This window comes from Barbus barbus (assembly GCF_936440315.1).
Source record: "Barbus barbus genome assembly, chromosome: 33".
NCBI classification, from domain to species: Eukaryota; Metazoa; Chordata; class Actinopteri; order Cypriniformes; family Cyprinidae; genus Barbus; species Barbus barbus.
Window position 1 is genome coordinate 15,606,828 of NC_136761.1, and position 19,999 is coordinate 15,626,826.

Sequence of the window (19,999 nt, forward strand, 5' to 3'; positions counted from 1 at the left end):
TGTTATTATATGTCCTATTAGTTCATTATGAGTAATGAGTATAGATGTTTAAAAATATCACTCTGACTGAGACCGATTCAACAATTTATTTCTGATCATTTTGTGAACTTGTTTGATTGATTAATAAAATTATTTTTTTTTTTTATTATTTAAAAATAACTGGCTCACAAAACGCTGAAGCATCACTGCAGCTGGTAAGTTCTGAGAAAACAAAAAACAAAACCTGATAAATATATATTTACTACAGAAGGTTCAATGGTTTTTCACAAATGTTGGAAACCCATAACATTTAGAAGCAGCCGAACCTACACCTTATAAATGCCCAAACTGGGCAAATTTGTGTTCCTGATGAAGCCCAACCTGAGCCCAGGATCCCTGACCTTTAAAAAAAACATACAAAAGCTTGCAGCACATTACAGTGCTGCATCATCTGTGTCAGCAAATAAAATTAAGGTCTCGCTTTCGGCTAGAAAAGCTCCTCCGGGGTTTAACGTTCACAGGTCATCCTGTAAGCAATGAACGTAGAGTGATGTAAGGCTCTCCAGTGAACCGGAGATTGCTGCCGATATAGCAGGAGACCTCTAGAGTCAGTTTACTCATCTGCAGGCACAAATCTGCTCTCCTCAGGACACCGTGTGGCTGTTCGTATGTGTGTGTGTAGTGAGCGAAAGCAGATCGGATAGATTACATCAAGCATTGCATAATGGACGTGGCACCTGTGGTGTGCGTTGTTTCTGGAAATTGACACTGATTTTTGGCAGTTCCTTGTCACGCTCAATTGGTTCCTCATATGTTTCTTTCGCTGTGTAGCATTTTTTGGAACGGTTCATACTAGTCTGCTAACACACAGTTTAACTGTGTATAACTGACAGACATTCTGACTGCAATCTACTATTATAAAAAATAACACTCATTAGTAAATTACTGCTTTGAGAGCTAGAATAATTATGTTTATTGGGAAGGTTGCGACCTAAAGGGAAGGTAATTTGTTCTTTAAACTGCACAGCGGCATTTCCCTGTAATTGTCTGCCAGGAACTTGATGTTTTTGTAAGTGCAGAAAAATGTCCAATGATGGCGTCAGTTCCCTGGAGGGCGAAAAGGGTTATTAACCTGCAGAGACATATTTACATCCACCTGTGAAACAGTAAACATTTAAGCAGAGCTTGACAGTACAACTTCCTGTGTACTTTGGTTTAACAACGGAAATCAATTTAAAACTGCACCTGATTACAATGACAATTTGCAACAATTGGACTCTTATTCTCATTGAAAAAACAAACATTCCAAGCCTGGACACTGAAGAAAAAAAAAAAAGAAAGAAAAACTTTTAGTAGGGGTGTGCGATATATTGGTAGCCAAGATTAACCAGTAGAAATGTGTCAACCAGTAGAGATTTTTGACTATTGTTTCTATCATGGTTACAAGGTCATGTGATGTTGCTGTGCTACGTGGTCAAGAAAACTTGTTTGCACACATTTTTAAGTACTGCAGTTTAAAACAAGTGATTTTAAGCTGCTGAAACGCAAACCGAAAGAACTCATTTCGCTATATGTGCGCAGTGTTTCTGAGCACTGTCAGAGAGGCGTGCGCATGAGAAGACATATTGAACAGAGTTATTTTTGCCGCTTTATTGGCCTTGAACGGTTAAAGAAAATATTTTTTAAAAACGTGTAACAGTATATTGAATCTGGGCATTGAAAGTGACAGCAATCTAATTGTAATTAGTTTCTTATTCTTATTTAATTGCTGACTGCTTACTTGTCTCCGGTGAGCCTGACTTTTTTAAAAATTTATTTAGGCTAGTATTAGTTTTTTTGTGAGACTGACTGACTTTTGAAGAATTATTAAATTTCTATAGAATCAAAAATGTCAAAATCATAACTATAAATAATAATATTGTGATATATATCGTACCGTGAAATAAAATAGCTTATTGTGATATAAAACTTTGGTCATCTCACCCACCCCTAATTCGTAGCAATAGTTAAATTGGAAAATTTTAAACTATTGTGGTTTTTTAAACTTTCTGAAGGCAAAGACCACCAAATATGATGATTCCCTTGTGATGGTCTCTCTTCATAAAGTTTTAGTTTGAAATGTTCATTCTGACAGACCAATTTGGATTGTGTGTGAAAATTAACCATTAAAAAAAATATTAAAAACCCCTGATACTGTTAATCTTTGTTGTAATACTTTGTAAAGGTTTATGTTACTGTTGTTAAGTTATTCTCGCTGATTTTCAGCAAGTTCCCCAGGTATAGTTACATACCTGCAGCATATCACAGCCTTGCAGGAAAGAGCTAAGTCCAGGAAATACTGGCGTGCCCCGAAAGTGAGGGCATACTTCAGTGTCTTTCCATCTATGATGAGAGCAAAGTCGTTTTCCTTGTGCAGAGCATCTCCCAGCATGCTGCAGTGATGGCTGAGGGTCTCCCTGGTACCCTGCATACAAACATGTATAGAATAACGTAAGATATTGATAAACATTTCATACAAAATGACATCATTACAGTTGTGTAACTGACTAAACCAGCTGGTATGTAAATATTTCTTTGAGAAACGTGCAACTCAAAAGACTGAATTCATTATGATAGGGATTTGTAATGTAATAAATCATAAAACTGTTCACAGACGTCTGATGAGCCACCACACATGAACACCGGGATAATTTCCCCCTTTTCCTTCAATGCCAATGCAATCAGTCCCATGAATAACACAGGATTTCACATGCAGAGCACCAGACACTTTTGCACATGGGGTTATGTCTGTTTATTGTCAATGCACAGGGCATCAAAGTGAGAACATACATATGGCACGCTTCATTACGGAGAGCGCAAAGCCGAAGCTGGGTGTGATGGTTCGTTTGTTAGAACAAGGCCTTTCAATGGCCCTGACCAGGAAACACAACGGCATGGGAATTTACCCCGAGCACTAGCAAAGCTGCAGACCTCAGTCTTCTCCCTCTCTCGTTGTGTTCACGCAATCGGAGTGAGCATACGTCTGGGTTTATGGGTTATTTCGGAGGAATGTCCTGTCCCAGCTGTATGGGCTCAAACCAGGAGCCAGGAATATTTCTGTGTGTTGATTAAACCTGCAAGATCTTAATCAACACTGACTGGGCCAGAGAAAAATTGGGATCTTTGACTTAACCTGACTGTTGTTTTAAACTGAGTTTAATGGTGAAAACTGTACTCTCAGCAGAAAATACACCTCATAGTAAGTGGCTGTTATTGTAAGAATTTGGGATGTGTGGGAGGATGCTTCTATGTTTGGATTAGGAATGCTGCTGTACTCCATAAAAATTTCCTATAAAATCAGACAGCTCCTGCTCATAAAATGATCCAAATGCTGGTAGTAGAGGAAACACCACACACCAGCTCACGGTTCTGCAAACAACTACTAAAAAAAAAAAAAAAATCACAAGACAGTCAGTGGTCTCCACTACATAACCTCTCAACAGGTCTGAGAGTCAACGTGAATCATCACAGAAATTCCTCTTTCCTCAAAGAAGTTGGTCTACATAGCTTTAAATCCCTGAGCATTGTGGGTAAACAAACCAGTGCATGTCTCTATCTGCAGCTCATGTTCTGCAGCTGTCCAGCATGTTTTTGGCTTCACATTCCAACATGGTGAAGACCATGACACAAACAAGCCCTTCTGTATCCGAGGGGTGAAATAATGACTAATAAAAGAAAGTTTATGCAGAGCAGACAGGATCGAACGTCGAAAAATTCCAAAGTATTCAAAATGTCTCAAAAACAGAGCAGAATTGTCAGAGTTAGGGCCTTTTACAGTTAGATTTCTCTTTTAGGTCAACTCCTCTCATAGTGGAGAAAAAAGACTAAAGAGAATCTTTCTAAACAAGTGTGCTAACATTAAACTGTTGACATTTTTTAAACCTAGCTATATAAATAACATCACATCTTGCTTAATGACAGACATTTAAAAATGTTTGCCAAAAATCTGAAAATATAATATAACAACCAATCCTATGCAATAAGAATAGTAAAAAGTTATATGATATTGTTTTAATTATTAATTCATCATTATCGCTGTTTTTAATGTTTTAATAATTATAGTAAACTACGTTATTGGTATTATTATTGAAACAGAACACAGCAATATTATTGAAACATGTAGACACTGATGCTTTTAAATAAATACTAAATAAATACAACTTGCTTTAAACAATTACATTTTTGTCAAAAACAAATTGCTACCTTTTTTAAGTGGTCTAGTGCCAATGATCTAAACCTTATATCAGCCGATACGTGACAACGGACAAAATGAAAGACAAAAGACAATAAGAAGTGTCAAAAACAATAACAAACAACCTAACCTAAAAAAGAAAGAGAAAAAAGTTACATGGCACATCATTGCTACTATCTTACATCAAAAAGCTTCAATGGAGATCTATGCAGATGATCACCACTAAATCTGATACTGAATATGTGTGTGTGTGTGTGTGTGTGCGCTGAGGAAGGCAGATGCCTAAGGGTAGTGAGATTACACCTCGGGGACCAACCAACATTCTCCTGGCACAACAGACTCTGAAACCCAAGCTCAAAGGAAATATTTAGAAAGAGAAGCCATGGGTTTAGAGAGAAAAGCCTCGGGTTTCAGAGAAAGAGAGAGAAGTGCAGCTGTAAGAGCTTCTCTAATATGCAGCATCCATTCTGTAGGCGTCCTCACTTGTAACGGGTGTTACAAGTGAGGACACAAGTCTGCCACAGACAATATAAGATCAGATGATAAGACCGCCTATGAAGACTAATGAGAGGACAATGTCTCCATTTCCTCACAAGTCAGCCATTTCCCAGTCTCCACTTAGGAAGCTCGGCTCAAACTCTCAGTCGTCCAAACAGTGTTGTGTGTTATGGCTGCGCGAGCAAACCGGACCGTGATGACTCAAGTGTGTTTGCTTTGCAAGTGGGCAGAAGGCATCAGTGGGATATACAGTACATCAGCGCTTCCACACACGGCCAAGATCCAGCAGATAACGGCTGCTTTAGGCGCTTTGGAAATCCTTTTACTGAGATCCCTGGACCAAAGCATGTGATATTGGACATTATAAACAAGGAGCGGAAGGACATAAAGGCCGGGTTACATGTGTCATGCAATGAAGTAATGACAGACAGAAGACTGCAAGTGCATACATACGCTCACACATGTATATAAATATGCCTAGACGGACACCCACTTGCACACTACTACCTGACAGAATCAACTGGCTATGAAAGAAAGAGAGAATATGGTTGTTATTTCAAACAAACAAGAAGCCCAACTGTTGGTCAACCCTTTTCACGCAACATATAAAAAAACTGTAACAGATCAAAGGAATACAAACAGCAGAAACTGGAAATCGAGGAATCAGTTGGGAATGGCTTTGCTTATTAGATGGGTTTTGACAAATTTCATGATTCGATTTGATTCTGACTCACAAGTTTTCGATTCAATATCGATTATTTTGGATAGATATCAGGTACAGTCCATGCCAAATTTTCTGAAGGAAAAAAAAATCTCAACTAATGCTGTAAAATATAGATGAGAGTCAGTTGGTACTACATTACTATAATGTTGAAGGTTAAAATGAACTGATTTGAATACAAATGCTTCAATTACACTCAGTTAAGTTTTTATAATAATAAAGTTACAATTACACAGCCTAATTATATTTCTACTCCAATCCGTGTTTTGAAATATAAACATTTAAATGTTGGCTGTCATAAAAACTTGATGGATTTAAGCATAAATTAAATATTGAAGAACAGTTAAAAAAAAAAAAAATAATAATAATAATAATTATAAGCAATGTGTTACATGGTGCTACATACATAGAGTAAAATGCTCCTCTCTAGTGTTCATTTCTCCAGCTGACTAACAAGTTTATGGTCACCAAATATGTTTTTTTCTGCAGTAAATGTGACGTTATGTGACATGGTTAATAATCTGTTACACTAACATCTTAGCACAGTTGAAACACTGATTGAGCTATTACAACGAGAAAGGATACGGATTTTGGCAAGTTGTAATTTTTCTTTTAACATACCTTACCTTCACGTTTATTTCATGCTGAAACTGGTATTAAAGCAGAGGAAATGATCAGTTCACTTGCGTTGGCGCTTCTCTTGAACTGAGGCGCTACAGCAATCTGTATCCCTACATGAAACAGTGCCAAACGGCATTTATTGTTTGAATACTGTCATAAAACGATAAGACTTTGAAATCTGAGACTTCAAAAGTAACAAAGCACAAAGTTAATTATGATTTATTGGATGGGATGTGTGCTAAAATGTTGCGTTCATTAACTGAAAACAGGCTAGACTAATTGATTCTTGGGATTTAAGAATCAATATTGTTTCGTAAAAATTAGAATCAATTAAAATCAAGAAACTGATATTTATCCATTACTCATTTCTTAAGAGGCTGCCATGCATTTTTTTTGTATTGCTTTCAAATGATCACAACAAATGACTCCGAAATAAGTATAAGATTCATTAACAACAAACAAAAGCCTATCATTGGCTTTAAAAAAAAAAACAAAAAAAAAAACAACAACTTTGAAATCTTAAGAAACAATTCCTTGTCAAGATCACAAGAAAATTTACAAGATTTTGAGAAATCAACTTATGTTCGGATAACAAGACAAAAAAGTGGAAATCAAAGCTACATAGTCAAGAAAACACAGAAAATTCAATTAAAAGAGTACGCTCTGTGCTTTGCAGAATCTCTATTTTTGGCCCCATTTCTTTCCTCCTTTGTACTCTTCCACAATCCCCCCATTCTCTCAGCTTATCTGCACACTATAGCTCTTTTTCATCTGCGAGCAGCAGAAGGCACTGTGGTCTGCCGCATATTTAATGTGATTATTGAGTTACTGTTCTTTGACCCGTCCCACAGAGCCTTGCATTTTCCTCCACTGAGATAAAGAAACCCCCTCAGACGTCCGGTGAAGACCTCAACCCCTCTCTCCGGGCCGGATGAGTGGGCTCCTTCATCCATCTTGTTTTCCTTAATACGCTGAATGTGTTAAACGCAAAAAACAAGAGAAGGACCGAGGGGAAGGGAGGCGCACTGTTCCTGTGTTTTCTCCTGCAATGTGAGAGCACGGAAAATCCCACCACTGCCGGACCTCCGAGCGCTCCGAGAATTCCTCCTTGTTTTCTTTTCTCGTGTTGTATAAGCACGTGCATATGCATGGGAGACCAGGCGCTGACATTTCAAATGGCGGCCATCTGCTTTATGGAACGCTCCTCTTATTTCTCTCCTCTTTTTCTTTGGCTCCATCTATCACGCTAAACGGTTGTTTGACAGACTGAGAGGCGTCCATCATCGCCTAAACCCCACCCCCTTCGGAACGGGATGGGCCCCACCCGATCACGGGTTCCGTTGCATGCGCACAAACTGCGCAAAATGGTTTCTAGAGCCCTTAACTTCTATAGACAACAGACAAGACCCCCCCTGCAGGGGCCAGCTGACCTGTAGGCTGTGTGTGCGTGTTTCAAATGGTTTCCTTCTTTGAAAGTGGATGGCTTTCGGTTTCATCGTCAACAGAATATATTCTCCCATCAGGGAGTTATTGGCCTGTACCTTGTGCATGTGTGTATATATGAAAGAGGGTCCTAAACCCCTGTTCTAAGTCCACGACCCCTTCCTGTCTTTTAAACGGCTCCATGAGGTGCAACCACATCCTCTCTTTCCTATAAGCTCCATCTGACCAACAATACAGTGGGATCCCAAAGTCTGAGACCACATTTCAAAATACATGATTTAAACCTGGAAATAAGCAATGTTTCATAAAGTTGAACATTTCAAAACAAAGAAATGGTACTGTATGATGTAAAATCAATTTAAAAGATTCTGCACTACTTCTAGGCCACTTATAAAAACAACAACAAAAAAACAAAAAACATGTGACTCCTTTGTACAGATGATCAGATGTTCCTGCTTCCACTGAAGATCAAGATACACTTTGGATCATCTCAATTCATGCTGGAACATTAAAGCAAAAGGGGGACAAATCCAATACTAAAACATATAAATGATGTTAATATTTTAATTCATATTTTACTTTCTTTTGTTGTTGTTTTATTTATGTATATTTATGTAAATACACTCACTACCTGTTCAAAGGTTTGTGGTTGGTAGAATTTTTAATATTATGTTTACTAAGGCTGCATTTATTTAATTGAAAATATTATGAAATATTACATTTTAAAATAACCTTTTAAAATTATATATATATATATATATATATATATATATATATATATATATATATATATATATATATATATATATATATATATATATATATATATATATATATATATATATATATATATACACACACATATACATACACACACACACACACATACATATATATATATATATACATATATATATATACACACATTTTTTTTTAATATATATTCTTCTAAATAGCACAGCAACTTGATGGAATTTTCAGCAACTTTTTTTCCCCGTTGTGGACACAATGTTTATTAACAGCGTTTTTGCCTGATGTGGTATCGTTCCCATTAATTTGTTTCAGATGCTGAAGTGGAGTCTGAGGATTGATTATGATCACGTGATGTTTGTCATTTTCTATATAATCATTGAGAAACCAATTTTGTGATTTATTAGCAATGTTGAAAACAGTTGTGTTGCTTAATATTGTTGTGGAAACAGTGGGAATTTTTTTACAGCATTCTTTACTGTCATATTTGATCAATTTAATCCGTTCTTTCTTACCAAAGAAAATGATAAATTTCTTTAAAAAAAAGTTACTGACCCTAACTTTTGAACAGTAGTGTAACATTAAACAATATTTAATAATAATAATAATAACAACGATAATAATCATGAAATAGTTTAATTATAAAAAATACAAAATATAAACTTTTTAATAGTGACTTTTGGGCCCCACTGGATCACTTTATTGCTTTTGTTCAGAGAAATATGAGACAGAAACCAGAGGTGAATGGTTTGGATGAAAACCCAAAACAAAATCTATAACTGTTCTGGAAGAGAGTCACATTGGGAATTATGTCACATGCTTTCATGTACCGGGGGGCTGAAGCGATCCATCAGCTGTTGTGTCTTTTCATCTCTTCTCTGAGCTTGCATTACAAATGGTGACATGTAACTGGTTTTTCAAATAAACATACACCTCCATCTCAATACTCACATCCAGGCTGTCCTCGTTTATCACCAGTAGACCCATGTTCTTCGTGAGCAGTTTGCAGGAATGTCCTTCAGGAAAAAAAAGAAAACTCATTACTTAAACCTCTCACTAAACCTGAAAACATATGGTATGTTTGTGTGGAAAAAAACGCCTTGCTTGGCATTTAAACAAATGATTAATGGTTTGCCGCAACTTAGTATTTTAGCAATAGATCAACATTACAAAGATATGGGATGTGTAACCACAGAAACGGATGAAAGAAATGACTAATTTAGGAGTGAAAAGCACATTTTGTGATTATAGTTTACAGCAGACCTGAGTTTAAAACCCCCACACCGCATTGGTTTTAATGTGCCTTTCCACTGTTCGTATGAGATCACAACTGGAAGCTTGACAGCGGGCTCTCTCAACCCGATAAAAAAAAGCATGACATCCCATCATCCATCAGGATGTGTCTAAACAACATAAAGGGTGGAGCAAGTCCATTTGCTGTTTAATAGGTTACAGTGTTTGAGGAGTGATGACCTTGGGGAACAGTTTGTGTGTGTGTGTGTTGGAAAGAATCAGTGGGACACTAGTTTTAAATAAAAGTTACTGTAAAGGACAAGAATTGCCCAAAAGGAGTAGTTGTATTAAATGACAGTAATTATGTATCAGATAGACCTGTTATATTTATCCTAGCAATAATATTTCAAACATCTATAATTGTTGGTGCTTTTATGGACTTGCATTATACCTGTTAAACATACATTATACCCGTTATATATAAATGTAAATATAAATTATATATAATAGACATTCCATGTTATACAGTAAATTCAATTTTTATGACTGGATTCCGCATCACACTTCGTGGAAATCATAGGTCCCTATATATATATACAGTTGTGGTCAGAATTATTGGAACCCTTGGTAAATATGATCAAAGAAAACTGTGAAAATTAACCTGCTTTGTTAATCCTTTTGATCTTTTATTTAAAAAAAAAAAAAAAAAAAAAAAAAAAAAAAATCACAAAAAGCTAACCTTTCATTGGATAATAAGAAGTTAAAATGGGGGGAAATATCATTATGAAATAAATGTTTTTCTCTGATACACATTGGTCACAATTAACGGCACCTTTTTATTCAATACGTTTTGAAACCTCCATTTGTCAGTTTAACAGCTCTAAATCTTCTCCTATAATGCCTGATGAGGTTAGAGAACACCTGACAAGAGATCAGGGACCATTCCTTCATCCAGAATCACTCCAGATCCTTTAGATTCACAGCTCCATGACGGTGCTTCTTCTCTTCAGTTCACCTCACTCATTTTCTACAGGGTTCAGGTCAGAGGACTGGAATGGCCAGCAGAAGCTTGGTTTTGTGCTCAGTGACCCATTTTTGTGTTGTTTTTGAGGTTTGTGTTTGGATTATTGTACGGTTGGAAGATCCAAACATGACCCATTATAAGATTTCTAATAGAATCAATCACTTATTGATTTTTTATCTGTTGGTATTTGATAGAATCCATGATGCCATGTGTCTGAACAAGATGTCCAGGACCTCCAGCAGAAATATAGGCCCACAACATCACAAATACAGCAGTATATTTCATTGTACACATGGGGTACTTTTTAACCCTGTGTTCACCAAACCCATCTTGAGTGTTTGCTGCTAAAAAGCTCATTTTTAGTTTCATCTGACCATAGAAGCCAGTTCTATTTGAAGTGCCAGTCCTGTCTGATAACTGAATATGCTGGAGTTTGTTTTTGGATGAGCTAGGAGAATTTTTCTTGAAATCCTCCCAAACAACATGTGGGGATGTAGGGGCTGTTTGACAAATTTTTTTTAAGGTTTTCTGACCCCGAGACTCAACTATTTTCTGCAATTCTCCAGCTGTGATCCTTGAAGAGTCTTTAGCCACTCAAACTCTCCTTCTCACCGTGCATTAGGACGATATAGACACACGTCCTCTTCCAGGCAGTTTCATTACATTTTCTGTTGATTGGAAATTCTTAATTATTGCCCTGATGGTGGAAATGGGGATTTTCACTGCTCTAGCTCTTTTCTTAAAGCCACTTCACTAATTTGTGAAGCTCAATTATCTTTTGCTGCACATCAGAAATATATTCTTTGTTTTTTCTCATTGTGATGGATGATTAAGGGAATTTGGGCTTTGTTTTCCCTCCTATTTATATTTCTGTGAAACAGGAAGCCATGGCTGGATAATTTCATGTTCATAATCACCCTGGAGTGCTCAAAATTGTGAATATGAATGGGAATATACTTCAGAGATATTTTACTCTTAAGAATTTCTAGGGGTGCCAATAATTGTGTCCAACGTGTGTTTGAGAAAAACATTTATTTCATAATGATATTTCCCCCCATTTTAAATTCTTATTATCCAATGAAAGGTTAGCTTTTTGTGAATTTTTTAAATAAAAGATCAAAAGGATTAACAAAGCAGGTTAATTTTCACAGTCTTCTTTGATCATATTTACCAAGGGTTCCAATAATTCTGACCACAACTGTGTGTGTATATGTATATATATATGTATATATTAGGGGTGGGACAATAAATCAATATGGCGATATATCGCGATCCTTCTCCATGCGATACGAGAATCGATATCTGGCACCAAATATCGACATAATAAAGGCGCTCTAAATAGATTTCCCTGCTTCCAGCGTCTAAAAATATGTGGAAATCGCGGCCGCGGCCGTACTCTATGAGGATGAAGCACAAGGAACCGAAGGATAAACAGATTTCCAGCCACTGTATTAGCTCTACTGCTATATTATATATGTTTATGGAGATATATATACATACATGCATGCATGCATGCATACATACATACATACATACATACATATATACGCGCGCACGCACGCACACCTACACACACCTACACACACCTTGAGCCAAAAACTCGTCACCAAGCACCAATGACTTGTATAGACACTATAAGGACAAAAGTGTTGAGACACCCCCTTCTTTAGAACAGAAAAAGGCACTAACAAAACTGTGGCAACAAAGATGGAAACATAATTCATGTATTTAAAAATTGTATTTCCATCTCTGTTGTAACAGTTGTGGACGGGTCTAAAATGACAGTACCCTTATGTACAAGTCATTGGTGTTTGGTGACGAGTTTTTGGCTCAAGGTCTGCATATAAAGTCACACCAGAGGTGTTCAGCTGGGATCAGGACTTGGCTTTCTGCAGACCAGTCAAGTTCTTCCACACTGACTGAATCAATCATGTCTTTTTGAACCGTGTCTTATACACAGAGGCATTGTCATGTTAGAATAGAAAAGGGTCCTGCCCAAACTGTTGCTATAAAATTAGAAGCACACAATATCATTATATGCTTAAACATTAAGATTTGTACTCACAGAAATTACTGAAGTAGTCAAACATGTTCATTAGAAGGGGGTGACCCAATACTTTTGGCAATATAGTGTATATATATATATACATACACGTATATACATGTATATACATGTACATGCATAAGCTGTACTATTTAATGTACAGCTTATGGTTGTATGTCAATAGACATATTGACTGTACAATATTGCAAAAATAATCATTTCCAAAACAGGTTTGCTAAACCCTAAGGTCCCAAATTCAATCACTTGACTGAGCTAGTAGAAGGAGCAATCGGGAAGTTATGAAAAGTAGCTTTGTAGCTAACTTTACACATTTTAACAGGAAAAAAACCCAAGATGACACACTTCACCCTTAAGGAAATGTGACTCTGCCATTACAAAACTGTGACCAAATTCAACAAGAGCATGAAGGAGTATGTATTTGGGTGCTGGTGTTCTGTCCTGTCATTCCTGTTTAGAGTGTTTCTGTTGATTTCAAACTTGAATATTCATCTAAATTTCCTGTCTGTGTGGAAAACAGATTTGGTTTCCTGACAGCAACTCAAACCTTGACATATTTCCAAGCTTCACCCTGACCACTGGCAGTAATGTCACCTCATCCCTCTTCAACATGGTTAAACTAAAACACCCTGGGTAGAAACGACAGATTTACATTGAGACACCTGCATTACGCAGCATAATTCTGTATGAATCTGGAAAGGAGGCACTGAGGTTACACTCAGCGGTTGCATTGGCTCTGTGCTACTACAGGGTGGGTTTTCATTTGGACTGTTGGCAGTGGCTGTGGGTTAGAAGAGGGCATGTTGAGTTGTTTGCGTTGGCCACATGCTGTTTGTTTGGGCTTTAATCTCTGAGGCTTTACAGTGGCACCCAGTGGCCAGGAGCAACAGCTCAGCGGTAGCAGCACAGTGTGGACGGCTCGCCTGTCCTCGCTCCAACTCTCTGCTTAATGGTCTGATACATTAATAAGGCCGTCAGAGGGCTAGTGTGGATAGAAGAACTGGAGCGGTTTCATGTACTATGTGCAAGAGGCGGCCAAATACCTCTAAGTGCCCGCTAACCCAAGATTAAACTGCGCTTGACTTCACAGTCCTGGGGTTCACTTCACTTCTGAGAGTTTTTCATGTTTTTGTAGGGTGCAAGTGTGGGAAGAATCTTGAATTTTTAAGCATGCTGTGGTTTAAATGTATGCATTCAATTGCATTCATGTTTTCAAGTGGTAAAAAATAACCTTTAAATAAAAAATAAAAAATGGTATAATGAAAGCGAAATGGTATACTGAAGAACTGTCTAGCACAGGGGTTTTCAAAAACAATAAGTTGTTTCACAAATGTAAAACTTTACTTTATTTCAACTTAAGAAATGCATAGTGATGCTGTCTAGTCCAGGGGTCCTTAAAATATATAGTATAATAATAATAAATATATTAAATAGTTTTTTTTAAGGCTGGTAAAGTGCATACATTAAATGCAACTACATTTAATTTTTTTTTTTTAAATTGTGTTCATCATTTTTTTTTCTACTTTTGTTAAATCTATGATACACATTACCTTAATAAAAGGTTAATGGTTCCCAGATATTTAAACAATTTGTCATTAAGTACAATGATAATGTTTAAGTGAATTAAGTTCAGAATCAATTATTCAATTTTGTTGTCTTCATACTATATTGTATATATCAGATTTAAATTTTTAAATATTTCTCTCATTAAATACTTATTTTTTCCTTATACTGTCTTTATAATTTAGATAGAAAATTAATTTGAAAACAGCTGGTAATATCACCTCAAACACCTTTTAACCATACTGGCAAAGGATTCTGGGAACCTATACTAGCTGGAAGACTCTTGTCATTCTCCAACTCTCCAAATGATGAATTACAAAAAGCAAAAAAATACAAAGTAAACACAGACATGGGTGTCTTTAATTTAGAGTGCATGCCAGCCAAGTGGAGGTCCAGTAAAAATCCCTTCCTCTCTGAGCGTGTACGTTTTCAAGCTGCGGCACAGCTGGACGGTTGGCACAATGGGCTGATTCAGGATCAGTGTTGGTAGGTGGCCACAGACTGTGCTCTGTTAGGATCTTTTTTTTCTGACCGTAGCGTTTAACACTAGGCCTGTTTGAAAGCCACATTGGTAGTCGTGCAGCTGTCAGACTAATACGAGATGCCACATCACAGGGAAATAGGAGGGGGCCCGCAGTCTGTTTTGAGAGCTGGTGATGGTTGCAGGGACAGATTAGAGTCGAGCAGGTCGAGGACACGTGCGTTACATCAGCTTTCTGATGAGGAAAGAAACCAAACACCTTTTACCTGTGCGACAGCCGGCCAGGAAGAGCTATGTTTGTTTGAGTGAAAGAGCAAGAGAGGTCTTGGGAAGGACTGTGTATATTTCCGATAATTTAAATTAGCCAGAGAAATTCTAACTGGTTAATGTCAATATATAAGGAAAAAACCTGATGCATCTCATCTATAAGAACTAAATATAACTAAAGTTAGAAAAATGAAGGTAAAAAAAAAATTGCAATAACATGCCCACGTTCTTATACGTTGCTCATGTGGATGTCCACAATCTGTCCACTTACCCTTCATCTCCACATCATTTCCTGTCCAGTATCGACTGTCAATAAAAGTGTGCGTTCATACAAACAATCTGCATAGGTTTAACTCTCACCTATGTTGATGGCGGTCTCCTGTTTGTCTCCAGTCAGGATCCAGACCTTAATGTCAGCTTTCATGAGGGTCTCGATGGTTTCGGGGACTTTGTCTTGAAGTTTGTCTTCAATCGCTGTGGCCCCCAGCAACTGCAAGTTCTGCAAAGAAACAGACAAAAAATATATTATTAATAATAAAAATAAGTAAATTAGCACTGATAAATGAGGACAGTCTTTTCCGAAGTGATTCCTGTTTGTATGCAGATTAAAGAAATATATAAAGTATAATCAGCTAGGTATTATTAATAAATAAACCCAGACGTGGTGATCAGGAACTTGTATCTCCCTGTTGGGGTTTATTTTGGGATAATGACCAGCTGATTTTACAGTATTCCTTTCTTTACAGCTACTTTTCACAAATAAACGCATACGAGCATGAAATTTATTTATATATTTCAAACAGTGAGTTGAGAAAGGCTGAGAGGTGATTACAAGGGACTAGTACAGCTCTAGTCAATCCCTTATATTCTATTATACATGAAACTAAACAAAAACGGAAAATAAGTGTGCTGAGCTGCATTAGTAATTCTTGCTGGTGTTTTTCTTAGGGCTTGGTATCGAGTTCGATACTTTTTAGGCACCGACCGAATTGCCTCGATACCACAGATCATCGAAAAACGTCTTGTCGTTCGGTACCAAATTTCGATACCTAAGGGGTTAATCTCATCACCGTTAGGTCCATGTCAGTTCAGTGATACAATAAGCCTGCAACAGAGGACTGTTTTCTTAAACCCGCACACGCGGAATTTCTGACCAGGACCGCCCGCGCCCGCAACCTGCGTGTTCCATTCCCGCCCGCGGACTTTCTCTCAGAGCTTGTGAAAATGTCGGCTACACAAATACTCAAATATTCGTTCAACTTAACATCCAGAATAGCAGGCTTTAAACATGATTGCGTTTAAATAAGATTAACTAATGCTAAACCAAAGCACCACATGTGACAAAAACGTTGGGTATTTTTTATTAGCGTTATAAAACATTAACCGTTAAAACAAAAGCACAAATAGCAGCACCCCAGTTTTTAAAAGCAGCCTAACGTTACTGCTTGATACACAAGCACCAAACGATTTACTAAACAAACAGTTTAAAGGTCATTGCACACCCAGTTCGAAATTTTCGCACGTTAAAAAATAAATACCTCACATTATATCAATCACGTTTACACACTGCCTCCGAAACTTTCGTCCGTCACAAAACAATTAGCATCAGGTTCGATTTCTGTGTTTTCGCATCCGTAGCATGCATTTTGATAGAATGAGGTATACGAAAAAAACAGATGCAGAACACAGAATTTCTGGAGGAAAAAGAAAACATTTCATAAGGATATTTTAAGAATAAATCTGAATAAACTAAGTAGTTTTTATGTATTCAAATAATTAGACATACTACAACACAGAATTTAATAACAATAAAACATGGTGAAAGAAAATAAAACACCCACTTATGAAAGTGGATAAAGATTTTCAATTTCTTGAAGTCTTTAACAACCAAGAATAAATGAATAGAAATGATGATTCTGTCTGAGCTATGCGTTTTAAAACGAGCACACACTAGTGTAAACTGAAAACTATTTGAGCTTTATTAAAATTATTTGCACTGATTTATTGTGTTGGCTATATTTTGTTCCTTTGTGCAGTGGCTCAGAAGATGAGTCTTTGAGTCTGTATACATGTCAACCACCTGGGAAAAAAAAAGAGAATTTTTTGAGATAATGTAATCTTGTTAAAACTGATTTCATAAAATTGGTATCGAAAAAAGTATTGTTAAGGAACTGGTATCGAGCTCAAGGCATCGGTATCGATATCAAAAATATTTGAACGCTACCCAGCGCTAGTTTTCCTACAGTCAGTTGACTATCCTTACAGTTATATTCTAATGCAGGACCAGAGGGGCATTTGAGAAAAATCATCTCATTCTTGGATTACAAAGACTCAGTTATGCGTGTATGAGAGAGCGAGCGCGTGGACTGTTAATGTGTTTTTCTCAGGAAGCCCCTGGCCCTTTGACCAGCCATGATCCTATTTGGAGCGGACAGGATTTTGACAGGACCCCGTAGAGGAAAGTCAGCTGCACCAAAAAGAGAAAGAAAAAGAGAGCGAGTGAGAGCGAATGGCCTCCTGTAAGCTGATCAGTAATGTGGTGAGCAGGGGCTCGGATATGATACAACCTTTACTTAAAATCATGTGCAATTTCGTTTTCTTTTAAAGGCACAAATCTGCAAAATCGGACAGAATTTAATGTAAAATGAGAACTGACACTTTTTTTGTAATTGAAAACATCACATGAATCAGAATAATTAATTAATGATTTAAGGGGCAAGACAAGTGCAGAATTATGGGAATAATGACCAATAAACTACTATAAACTACTAACTACTATTTTTCTACAGGGTTCTGTGTGCTTAGTTATACTCAAAAACAAAATTATTGATAGTTCAAGACCCTCCAACATCTTTAAAATAATTTTATTACAGATGTGAATTCAAGATACATACACTAGAGATCAAAAGTTTGGGGTCTGTAAGATTTTTAATTTTTGAAATGACAAATTTCAAAACTTTTTGAAATTTTATTCAGCAAGGATGGATTAAATTGATCAAAAGTGAAAGTTAAGACCTTTACATTGCAAAATGCAGAATATTTCTGCTTTGAATTAATGCTGTTCGTTTAAATCATCTTTTCAAAGAATCCTGAAAAAAAATGCATCATGGTTTCCACAAAAATATTAATAAGTGAGCAAAACTGTTTTCAACAATGACAATAATAAGACATGTTTCTTGAGCAGCAAATCAGCATATTAGAATGATTTCTGAAAACTGGAATAATGACTGATGAAAATTCAGCTTTACCATAACATTAAATAAAATACATATTAAACAACCGTTTTCTTTTTTAATATATATTTAAAGTTACTAAAATTGTAATAATATTTTATCATTTATCTTTTTACTGTATTTGTGATCAAATAAATGCAGACTTAAGGTCTCTATACTCTGTCCCAGATTTCCGCATACGTTTTTTCGCATTCGCAATCTTAACAATTCGTCACGCACAGAGACCTTGCACACCGAGTCCGATGCGTTTTAATTAATCCGTTGCGAAAAAATTTGCAAAACTATACAAAATGTCTTCAAGCAGTGAGGATGATTTTGTTGTCCTCTCTCTTTTTAAAAAAAGAAAAAGGAAATATTGGGTCCATCCAATCCTTAGATTGCGCAGAAAGGAAGGAGAGTTCCACCTCCTTATCAAAGAGCTGCGGGATTATCCCGAGAGATTCAAAGTTTTTCAGGATGTCAGTGCCTCAGTTTGATACTTTGCTAGAGATACTGAATCCACATATTAAAAAGACCACCACCAATTTCCGTGAACCAATTTATCCTGAACAGAGACTGTCTGAGGTATGGATACGCCCACAGACAGACAGACACACACACACACACACACACACACACACACACACAACAAACTGCTGCATCGGAAAGGTGCGCGCCAGGCATAAAAAATAGGCTACAGCAGTTCTTTATATTCTGTATCTTTGTATTCCGCAATTTGTTTGTCATAAAGTGCTCTGTGCTGCAAGACGAAGTTTATTAATTTGTCTGACACTATTTTGGATTTTGGCTTTCGCTTGTACGGTGGCTCTGAATTGTCAAAACACCTTCTCAAAGCATCTCAAAATGCTTTATACGGATGCGAAAAACGCAAAAAATCGAACCCGATCCGAATTTTTTTTTGACGGACGAAAATTTCGGAGGCAGTGTGCAAACGTGATTGACAAAACGTAAGGTCGTATTTATTTTTCAACGTGCGAAAATTTCGGACGAAAAATTCGGACTCAGTGTGCAATGGCCTTTAGTGAGCATAAGAAACTTACTTATAACCATTAAACCAAATCTTACCAAATCTAATGAAATAAAAAAATATTTGGAGTTTGCAGTGAATATGTAATCCAATCGCCTTTTAATAAGGAGTTTTCCTTTTGACATTTGATGTGCCCTACAAGGCAATGTTTTTTTTTTTTTTACCTAATGTTTTACCTATTACCTTATCAAACAAAAATTCAATAGTATTACTTCATTCATGTAAATAATTTCTGATTATGCTCAGACCAGAAATGAGATATTTCAGAAGTTAAACTACTATTCCTACTTCGATACACTGGCTTGCTGGAACATCAGGTGCCACCGTTGCCCTCTGCTGATGGAGTGTTGTACTTGCATCCGTCAAACCAGCAGCTTTTATGTGAGATGATTGATTAGATCCATTTCCTTAGAAAAGTTGGCAGGGCTGCTTCAGCCTGTGATTAACGATGGTGGTCGGCCATGTTTGACGAACACACTTCCAGAGCCCAGCTTTCCACAGGTCCAGCACTGTGCTTTCCTCACGGTTTGAGCCTAATCGTTTATACTTTTTCATTTATGCCATGTGAACAGAGAAAACCCAGCCCTCATTGATCAAACCGAAGCCATGGAACTGTTCTGGGACTCGCCAAGCTAAACTTCCTACAGGAGAAGAGAGACTGCAGTATAACCTGCAGACTGTCCTCAAAATCCCGAGTGCTCTCAGAAGCACATCTCTGTACAGCAAATAATAAACAAGAAGATGAGACATTGGCTTCCCTTGCAGTTACTCTGGAGCTTAGTTTTGGTGCAGCAAGGAGAACATTTCTGGTAGGTTCTGTGATCTTTGGATGTAGACCACTTCATCTGTGCACACTGGAAAAGCTA

At 36.9% G+C, this 19,999-nt stretch overlaps 2 protein-coding genes across 5 annotated transcripts in view; both read right to left on the bottom strand.

Annotated features, from left to right (window-relative positions):
* Positions 1-19,999, bottom strand: part of LOC306853527 (fermitin family homolog 3-like) — a 568,382-nt gene that overhangs the window by 308,626 nt on the left and 239,757 nt on the right. The gene's annotated exons all lie outside the window — the stretch shown is intronic.
* Positions 1-19,999, bottom strand: part of LOC306853511 (phospholipid-transporting ATPase IA) — a 155,504-nt gene that overhangs the window by 39,557 nt on the left and 95,948 nt on the right. For all 4 annotated transcript variants that reach the window (XM_079390988.1, XM_079390986.1, XM_079390989.1 and 1 more), the window contains 3 exons: positions 15,234-15,372; positions 9,195-9,259; positions 2,271-2,443 (listed from right to left, as the gene is read on the bottom strand). In XM_079390988.1, the coding sequence (XP_079247114.1) occupies positions 2,271-2,443; positions 9,195-9,259; positions 15,234-15,372 (377 nt within the window). The remainder of the gene's footprint in view (positions 1-2,270; positions 2,444-9,194; positions 9,260-15,233; positions 15,373-19,999) is intronic.